This window comes from Phymastichus coffea, unplaced genomic scaffold (genome assembly GCF_024137745.1).
Source record: "Phymastichus coffea isolate CEN01 unplaced genomic scaffold, Cenicafe_Pcof_1.1 PCOF00273, whole genome shotgun sequence".
Taxonomy (NCBI): Eukaryota; Metazoa; Arthropoda; class Insecta; order Hymenoptera; family Eulophidae; genus Phymastichus; species Phymastichus coffea.
In genome coordinates this window covers 53,050-63,219 of record NW_026707084.1, presented here as the reverse complement: position 1 = coordinate 63,219, position 10,170 = coordinate 53,050, and the positions used below count along the sequence as shown (strand labels likewise).

Below are 10,170 nucleotides of genomic sequence, written 5' to 3'. Positions count from 1 at the left end.
TAGCTGATTAACTTCAACATAAATATATAAGAGATATAATTTTCATGAAGTTGACACCGTCCATAGTGTCAAAAAAATGATAACACGCAAAAACATATTGGGGATCAGTATTGAGTTACTAAGAACACCCACTACTCTTGATGCTTTATGTCTACTGTTTGGAATAACCCAGAGAAATGATGTTTGCGTTTATGTTAGTCGCGTCGACTTTAATAACTTATATTTGTTCGAATCATGTGAGTTAACCATTAGATAAGATTTTATATCGCATCGATCAAATATAATCCTCTGCTGTTTGTCGTTAAGTGAAGTAATTTAACCAAGATAACAAATATAATTTTGACCTCTTTTCTAAGCAATCAAAACTTTTTCAAAGTAGTTGTATATCCAAATTTCGATCTAAAGTTCATTTTATCTCATTTCATGAGAGATGCTTTCACTCCTTAGGAATCCAGTAACATTAACCATTATAATCAAAAAGGAAATTATTTGTTTAGTGATATATTCAGAATTTTAAAACATTAATTTTATACATATCTTCTGACATAATCTGTGTTTTTTTTATCATTTTAGTTTTTCAACTTCAAATCTATAATCAATGTATATTAGTAATAAATGGATTTAACTGAAACTTTGAGTGTAACTAGACAAAGACTTCAGATGACTAAAACATTATCGAATTTCATCAACGATTTATTTATTTACATGTTCAAATAAACAAATCCTTGATGTATGAGTAAAAATACCAATCTTTTCAATACTTTAAGAATAAAACAATATTTTTATTTTTTTTAAATGCAATTTTTTCATTGGTCTAAGTTATTGACGCACAAACTATTTTAAAAGTTCTTTATTTAAACGAAGAAAAATAACGATTTATGATATAACTTTAATAATGCATATTAAAATCATTTACAATTTATTATATAATTTCACAAACAGGGTATAAATACCAATATATAACCTAATAAGTATTATTATATAATCCAAAGATTAAATTAAAAACAGTATTATTCTAAGTATAATTCCAGTTTAATATCAATTCTATTAATTATAAATATTTATTAGACAGCCGCTACAATATCAATGATATCTTGAAATATTACCAATGTGGCACAATTATTTAGTTATCGTTCATAGTTAAAAATAAATGAACATCGAGTATCTTGATAAAAAAGTTTATTTAATACTACTACAACGTATGTTTATTACGTATCAAACCATTTAAACATTTTATAATTCTAGAATCGTTTAAGGATATTAGTTAACTCTAATTTTCTCCATGCCTGAAGTATACAATTATGGAATTGATGGATGCGCAAGGCAAATAAAAATAGAAAAACCAATTTACAAAGACGCATATTATGTGCTTTGTAATAATAGAGAGTAATTGAATCAGGGTGTCGCCTGTTTAGACCGAAGTAAACTGAAAATGTAACTATCATTTTTCTACGTTTGTAAAATTAAATGATCGTATATAATTACGCGACCATTATTTAGGACTAAAATCTTATCACTATTTGTAACTGCTATAGGATTGCGAGTTTATTACAACTTCTTCAATTTAATTCTTACTGTTTTCTGAATAAGAAATCAAAATTGGTATTTACTTCACCAAGAACAAAGATTTTATTTTTCTTGACGATTGCACGAATCTAAAAAAGAAGTCGACATTCTGACGTTACTTGTTCTAATGTACCCAATTTAATAAGATCACAATCGTATGATTCCAATTCCTCTGTTGGCCTTCTGCAAATCTGGCTTTCGATTTTTTGAAAGATCATTGATCACTCCTCTTTCTATGTTCTGAAATCATATTAAGAATGACCAATTTATTACATTATATAAAATAAAAATGTACCAGCTTATATTTATAATTTGTATTTACCGATACGAAATGACATCCCTCAAACACTCAAATATGTAATAACAATACAATTCAATAAAAAAATGATGATCAACACGACTTAATATTAGGATACATTATTTTTATTAATTTGGTATTTATACTGTTATGTTTTGACTAAATCAAATAATGAAATATATTCATTATAATCTGTATTCACCTGTGTATATAATACTTTTACTTGCAATTAAAATTAATAGCACGATACATACATTTTTTTAAATCTACTAAAAAAAGTTCTGTCATACTGTTAGCTTTCAACAATGAGTACAATTTATCGGTAATTACACCATTTTTAGTCATTACTCTATTTTTTCAGCTGTTTTATTTTTCAAATTCTAATCAAGCGTTTATATATTTCAACTCGACTTTTTTAAAGATTCATATTTTCAAAAATTCATTAATTGTATTTTTTATTGTCCAATGAATTTAAAAATTACGAAAAAATTAATAAAACAGTAATATAAATACATTGCAACAAACTTACAGATCATGTTTTGAACTATAAATATTTGAATATTACGATAAAGCGTAATTACTTAAAGCAATCAATAAACTTTTACTTTTCAATTAGTTAGCAGTTAATTAATGTTTTAGATACATATTTTATAGAACATTTTTGAAGAAACCTACGATAAATAAGACAACATTAAAAAAATTAAATTATTAATTACGTGTAATTATTTATTGATCGCACTAATTTCTAGTAATCGGTTTGAGTTGAAAGAAATTATATTGTTATTCTGTACAATGTATTTATTTCAAAAAATAAATCTACAAATAGTGAGGAGCTTATAAAGAGTGACTTAAAATACAAAATATATTTAGTCTTAAATTATTAGCCAAAATTATTCTGCAAAAAATCTTGTGTTTTGCCATTTTCTTGCAAACTTCTTCATGCATGCACTTTTTCAAACACACTGCATTCTGAACATACATAGACAATGTCATTAATACATGAATACAAAATATAACATTAGATAAAATATTTTCTTCTAAATAAGCAACTTTATCATGTATCGCAGTGCTTTAATAAATTTATAACTTTTCTAGTGGTTTTAAAAAGTTTCACCGACGATGATAAGCCTACAATAGATGATAAATGTATTTTATTTCTAATTATAACGAATGAGGAAAATAAGTAACTTAAAATATAAACTACCTGCTCAGCCATAGTTATAAGATGTTGCATCATAGCATTACCAGTTTCTTCAATCATTTTAAAGAGATATCCATAATTATTTTGCAAGAGTAAGTACGGATGGTCATATTCCACCACTCGACCATTATCTAGAACTAAAATCATGTCACTGTCCATCACCGTGTTAAGTCGATGTGCCATTGTTATAACGGTGCATTCTTTGAATTTTGTACGAATCATTTTTTGAATCAAAGCATCTGTCATTGAATCAACGTTTGCGGTCGCTTCATCCAATATAAGAATCTTATTTTTCTTGATAAGCGTACGAGCCAAGCAAAGTAATTGACGTTGTCCTAAACTCAAATTACTTCCACCATGACCTATGAAGTAGTCTAAAGAATCAAATATTTGTTTAAGATTAACATCTTCTAGCGCAGACCATAAAACAGCATCGTCAAATTCATTGAAAGGATCAAGATTTTTCCTCAATGTGGCGCTAAAAATAGCTGACTCTTGTGGGATTATTGAAAGTTTTGATCTCAATTTTGGTAGATCAATTTTTTTAATATCAATGCCATCAATCAAAAGGGAACCCTCGATTTTTGCCAATCGGAATAATGCTGATATTAGTGATGATTTACCAGCTCCTGTACGACCCACTACTCCGATCTTAAAAAAAGAGAAGAAAACAGATAATTTTGTACGTATTTACAAAAGTTCGAATGGGTTACCTTCGATCCAGATTTTATAGTGAAATTTAGATCCCAAAGCACTGGATTGCCATCCGGTAAATATCGTAAGTATAATTGTTGAAATTTTATTTCACCTTTATCTGGCCATGAACTTGGCAATTTTAAATTAAGTTCTTCTTCGCGCAATTCCTCTTGCTCCAAATGGGTAAACTGTAACATCCTCTCTACACTAGTCATATTTGCAAAAGCCTCAGCAAATCTTTTTACTAAGAATGACATAATCATAGTCATATTAAAGATTTGCATCAAAGAGAGGCCAACGTATCCTTCAAAAGTTTTATCATTTTTTAAAATAACACAAATATACACAACTGAAGCCAATAACCCAAGGTTTATTAACTCAATCCATAGAGAAATTGCTGAAACTGAAGCTAAAGATAAGAATTGTGCTTCAGTGTGGTGATCTTGACGAGAATCAAAGTCACGACTAACGATGTCTTCAGCTTTACAAGCACGTATTGTTGTTAAGCCGGCGAGTGATGATGCAGTGAAAGCCAATACCGGACTTTTTGCTGTAAATATTTTATCAATAAATAAGTATTTTTGAAGATTCTTTGTAGTGCATTTACTTACCATTTCCTACGAGCCTTTTGATTTTCTGGATTGTCGTCACATATAATCGACTAAGCATAATAAAAATAAATATGGAAATGCTACCAGGAATGGCTATCCACCAATTCACTATTATTGCCGACAAAAGAAGTGCAATTGCCTGAAATACCGCTTGCATAGTTTCAAACAGAGCCAAAGGTAGAACATTGTCAGTAATACTTGTATCCTCCGAAAAACGATTCAAAATTCGATCTAGAAGTGTAAATTAATTGCCAAGCTCTATTTTTAATTATCAATAGAGAATCTGAAATTTATGAAGTACTACTCACCAGAAGGATTTAGTTCAAAAAATCGCAATGTAGTTTTCATTAATTGCGAAAACATACTGTTATGAATTTTGCTGCTAGCGTTCAACGCAAATCTATAGAATGATAAGTTTACTAGAAATGAAGTAGATATAACAAGTAATATCAAGCCTCCGAGGATCAATGTAGAATTTTCCTTAAATGATAATTCCAATTGTGAACCGTTTCCGAGAAATATAATGTTATCTTCAGTTTCATTTCTTTGAATTACATTCCTCTTTTGATTCCTAACGTTTAAATTATAGTATAAAGAAATAATTCAATTCAGAATAAAAATCTTTTTTAAATTACCATGCTGCAAGTCCTAAATCAAACATGGCCACTGATACCACGAAGAAACAATTGAACAGTATAATTAAAATGACGTAATAGAATCCACCAGCATTGATATATCTCGAATAAATTGACATCTCCATAGCTCCTTTAGCTATTAATTCTGCCGTTTCTTTTGATTCCTCTTTTTTATCATTTATGTCGAAAGACTCTGTTATTAAATTTGTATCAGGAAGTTGCAACTCCGACAAACTTTTCTCCGAAGTTGTTGTCGCATTCGATGGAAAACGTTGCAGGTGATGATATCTCTTTTGAAATTCTTCCATACTACCTTTAAACTCGACTTTTCCCTATCGCCAAAAGAAAATAATGATAAATTTTTAGTGACGGTAATGGTAGTAATAATAATTAAAAACTCATTTACAAGATCAAGAAGTATAATTTCATCAACGTCACTAAACTGTTGCAAATTGGGTGTAACAACAATCCTTGTGCTATTTTTTAGTAGTCCATTAATACATTCTTTCATTAATTTCTTTGCCACTCGCGAATCTACCGCTGACAAGGGATTATCTAATAAGTAAATATCTGCATTTCTATAAACTGCTCTGAATAACGAATGGAAAATTGTGTTACAAAGTTTAAATATTACTTGTTTAAATATCTTAGAGTTAGGATAATTTGTGGAAGTACCTTGCTAAATTAATTCTGGCACATTGGCCTCCACTAAGATTAATACCTCTTTCACCGACCCAGGTTTGATCACCACATGGTAATTGATCGAAATCTTCCAGAAGTGCACACGCTCTAACTACTTCATCATATCTTCTTTCATCGTATATCTCTCCAAATAATATGTTATCTCTTATTGATCCAGGGAAAAGCCAAGGTTCTTGACTCGCGTATGAAATTTTACCATACATTGACAGTGTTCCGGATATCAATGGGAGCTCCCCCAAAATTAATTTCAACAAAGAACTCTATTAGAAATACAATGTCGATAAACATAATTCAATGAAACCATAAAAATATCAGCTATCCAAACAATTTACCTTGCCAGACCCAATTGAGCCAACCACAGCGTATAAATGTTTTGGGGCAAAATTCAAATTAATATTTTCGATTACATGCCATTTTTCATCCCAAGATGCAGTCACGTTATCTATTAGTATAATTACGTCGCTACTCTCATCAGCAATTCTTTCTATGCTTGAGTTGACTTCTTGCAGCAACAAAAAATTCTGAAAATCCTGAACTAGGTAAACTACCTCGAAATTTCCAGTAATATAAACAAAAACAAATATTATACCTCTATTCGCTTCATGGAAACACGCATATCAGTTATATTCCTAACACCGTAGAAAAATAAAATAATAATACTTAGCCGAAGATTATAAAAGTGTTGAGTAACTGGCAGGACTGTATGAGTGGTTATTGTGTCATATTGTGACACGTATGTCAATATGACGGCAAAAACACAAAGTCGATGACAAAATGTAGTCAGCGACCATACTACCGATGTAAAATAGGATATTTTGGTAAAGCCCCGAATTTCAAGTCTAAAATGGTTACAATAGCTATTCAATTTTAATTATCCAAATAGACTGATGCATGAAAGATTAATTATATACCTTCTAGCCAGACGAACGAGTTCCACAAAATATTTTTCCCAAACGTACATCTTTACTGCTCGTATTCCATGAATTATTTCACTGATTAGAATAATTCGGTTGTCCGTTCTCGAAGTTTGCTTTGTACGAAGTTTAAAAGTTACCTTACTGTACAGAACTAAAAAATATATATTACTTTTCATTCTAAATATTATTTTACGTAACAACAGACCTTGAATTGGTAGGGACAGAAATATCATTAAAACAATCCCAATTAAAGCAGCATTAATGCCGACATATCGCCAAATTAGATAAGTCACAATCAACAACTGTATTGGTACAATAGGTATGTATGGTGTGAAGGCAAATAGAATCTCTAATCTGGCGACATCAACTGAAAGTAGACTAATTACTGAAATGCGAGTATTGCGACTAGACGATGATAATCGTATCATCTACAACAAATATAAATTTAATACAATACATAAATTATAAAACATTTAGTTAATGTCATTACCTTTTTGTAAATCAGTGAGCTACAAGCTATTCTAACATGCATACCAAGTCGATACAATTGAAATAAGCTATGGCTAAATAAAACTGTACGTAATATCGTTAAGACAACGAATAATGTTGCATTAAAATACGCCCATTGAGCAGTCATGGGTGACATCGAACGAAAATATGACATCATCACTTGTAGGAGTTCAGGTTGAACTATCCTAAAGATTTCATGAATACATGAAAATATATTTATAAATTAGATGATAATAAATAAAGACAGTTGCCTAACGTGATAATGCTGAACCCTGCAGGAAGAGTTGAGGATTTCATGAAATCCCACCAGTACGTTTTAATAATAACTTTCCACAAATTTGGCTTTCTTTCGTGTACACACGCATCATTTAATTCCTTTTTCCATGCTCTACAAATTCAATCATTTTTATCACCTCATAATCACCAAAAATTGAAGTACACAATCTTACTTTTCTAAATCATATCTGAGAGGTTCACTGAGATCTTCAGAGACGGTATCATAAAGATCGTCTGCGCCAAGATCGTACATTTTTCCATACCAAATGATGTCTTTGAGCCACCTGACCATTAAACATAAGAAAACATAAGAAAATGATGCCCGCTAATAAAATATAAGTTGCATTTATTCTTTTATTCCTATTATAATAAATCATATAAAAGTGAAAGAATAACTAATAACTTGCAAACATACCAGAAAAAAATTTTGTTGATAATACCAGCGCGTAATAATGGATTTGAATGAGCATTTTTTTTATTGTAAACAGCCATCGCTGTGTAGTCATTTCAACAATCAAATGATGTCAGTCTTGTTATAATTAGCAAGTAACATTTTTCATCATTTGTTTTAAATTTTCACTGTTGTAAATAAAGCAGTCAAAGATTAAGAATTACGTGGATCAATTTGATTACAAGTTCATATTATACTATCAATATAATCGGAAATTTTTTTAACTTACAAATCCTAACGACACCTCAGTTACGTAAATTTTACATATCAAAAGTTTAAGTAGTTAAATATCTGAAAAGAAAATATTTCATCAAGGTTAGAGTGGAAAATAAAGGAAAGTTTAAACACTGTATTTATTAAATCAAATTAACAATTATTATCTTCATTGTTTTCATAACCATCTGAATGATTAAAATCATTACAATTTTACACATAAGCATGTTACCGAATTATAATTTAGTTAAAGACTGGTAAAAAATAAAAATTTGTATCATGTACTTGTATTCGAATTCCTTTTACTTAATTGAAGTATTACTTGAAAAAATATTTGAGAAACAATCAATGACGTGAAGTAAAATGTTCGCTCGAAAGTTTGCAGATCAATAGTAAGCTATTATATAGACAATGGACATTGATTTTTCTTTTTTTATAAGTAGGTCGATCAACGATACCATTATTGAAATAAAAAGTGATTCGTCAATTCGCTGACAATTATCGAAAAAAATAAATATCTATAATAATTGTCTTCTATCGAAAGATATTAAACTGTTTGGATTTCATTCTTTAGAGAGTTTATAGCTTTTGTAGAAAAATAAAATAACACTCAAATCTCTTGTATCACATAGTAATTGGTTCAGATATTAATAATAAAATATAGCTGGAGCGAGTTTTTGAGCGAAATGCTATATGCAAGCGTATAAAGCACTAAGACAATACAGTGCATTAAACAATTATAAATGAACTGGATATGAGTAACCTTGACGCACCATTAATGTATGAAACTTTGTATGAAGCCTTTTGAAGTTTCAATTAATTTCTTGTAGTACATTCTTTTAAAGAAAATATATTAAGAGGTATTTAATTTTTTACTGGTTGATTATTATTTTAATTGTTTAATTTAGAATCAAATATTATTCACAGGAGTTATGCATTTCAGGAAATTCTTTAAACGAATTTTGATAAAACATCAAAATTTACTAAGATCTTAACAATATTATTGTAATTAGTTTAATAAACCGGCTACATTGAAATTCACTACAAGTAAGGTTCAGTGTCACATTTGTCGTAACAATCAATGTTATGCTATATAGTGGATTACTTTCAGAAGTTTACGAATATACACAGGTATATATAAATACATATGACAAACAAGTGTACTTACGTTTGCTGATTCATGGTCAGGATACGTACTAGGTTCTTGTTACCAATTAATGTTAATTTTTTAATCGGATTATTAATATATGTGTGTATGTAGGTGTGTGTCTATATGTGTGTGTATGTGTGTGCGTGCGCGAGCGTGTGCGTGCATGCGCGCGTATGTATTTTAATTAGTGGTTTACGGGGCCACTGAACTTTATTAACTGTTTATGTCGAAAAATTATTTTTTTTTAATTAATGAAAGTATTGTAATTCTCTTTTTGGTCCCGGTGTAAGATATTTATTTATTTTACATTTGATTAATTACAAACAAATGAAAAAGTAGTACCAGTCATTCAAGTGTCTATGTAATTATTATAAAATTATAATATTTTAAATGCTTGTTTAAAATATTTTTTTAAATTAGACGTCGCATCAGTTTTCATATCAATTTTTTATATTTAGTGTAATGTATTGCGCACTGACCAATTAGACTATATAAACTTACTACACAAGCACTTCCCAATCTATTTTCATCCAAGAATGAACTTGAAATCTCTTAACGTTATTACGTTTTTAATGTATTCAGCTACAATGAATATATAAGTAATAATTCGTCTTATCACAGATAATAAGTTCAGACCCACATACATAGTGGTAAAAAAATCCAACTGTTTTAGATATTTTTATGAAAAGAACACAGCACAACGCCGACATCAGTCATACTAACCACTGATATTGAACATGCAACCACCTCACTGCACTACTTTATAAACGTTGAATACTCGATTATCGAGCATTTTAAAATCCATACAAGTCTTATGCACTTGCAACGTCACAAGATGCGCGTGCATCCATAGTCGAATGCGCGTATTTACGACAATTGACATGAAAGTATGGGCGTTTTTCCGGAAAATTACATAAAATAAAAAAAAAGAGTCAATTAAAAAA

The 10,170-nt window shown here is 29.5% G+C and overlaps 1 protein-coding gene across 2 annotated transcripts; it reads right to left on the bottom strand.

Annotated features, from left to right (window-relative positions):
• Positions 1-2,654: 2,654 nt before the first annotated feature.
• Positions 2,655-9,961, bottom strand: LOC131674659 (ATP-binding cassette sub-family C member 4-like). 2 transcript variants are annotated; one of them, XM_058953470.1, is made up of 18 exons: positions 9,245-9,961; positions 8,093-8,154; positions 7,828-7,991; positions 7,586-7,696; positions 7,393-7,524; positions 7,117-7,321; positions 6,832-7,054; positions 6,621-6,777; positions 6,299-6,548; positions 6,042-6,230; positions 5,683-5,969; positions 5,414-5,597; positions 5,008-5,339; positions 4,681-4,943; positions 4,373-4,603; positions 3,779-4,311; positions 3,069-3,716; positions 2,655-2,992 (listed from the first exon to the last, which is right to left on the bottom strand). In XM_058953470.1, exons 3-18 carry the CDS (start codon positions 7,902-7,904, stop codon positions 2,975-2,977), a joined length of 3,840 nt encoding a protein of 1,279 aa, XP_058809453.1. In that variant the 5' UTR covers positions 7,905-7,991; positions 8,093-8,154; positions 9,245-9,961; the 3' UTR covers positions 2,655-2,974. The 2 variants fall into 2 exon arrangements, with proteins under 2 accessions (XP_058809453.1, XP_058809454.1); XM_058953471.1 differs by having other exon boundaries at positions 9,728-9,961.
• Positions 9,962-10,170: the final 209 nt, after the last annotated feature.

Bases quoted from the DNA above. Each gene is read 5' to 3' on its own strand.
- LOC131674659 (XM_058953470.1), bottom strand. From the start codon at position 7,904: ATGGCTGTTTACAATAAAAAAAATGCTCATTCAAATCCATTATTACGC. The intron at 6,778-6,831 runs GTCTGTTGTTAC...TATATTTTTTAG, and splicing joins TCTGTCCCTACCAATTCAAG to TTCTGTACAGTAAGGTAACT. The intron at 5,598-5,682 runs GTACTTCCACAA...TTCGTTATTCAG, and splicing joins GCCAGAATTAATTTAGCAAG to AGCAGTTTATAGAAATGCAG.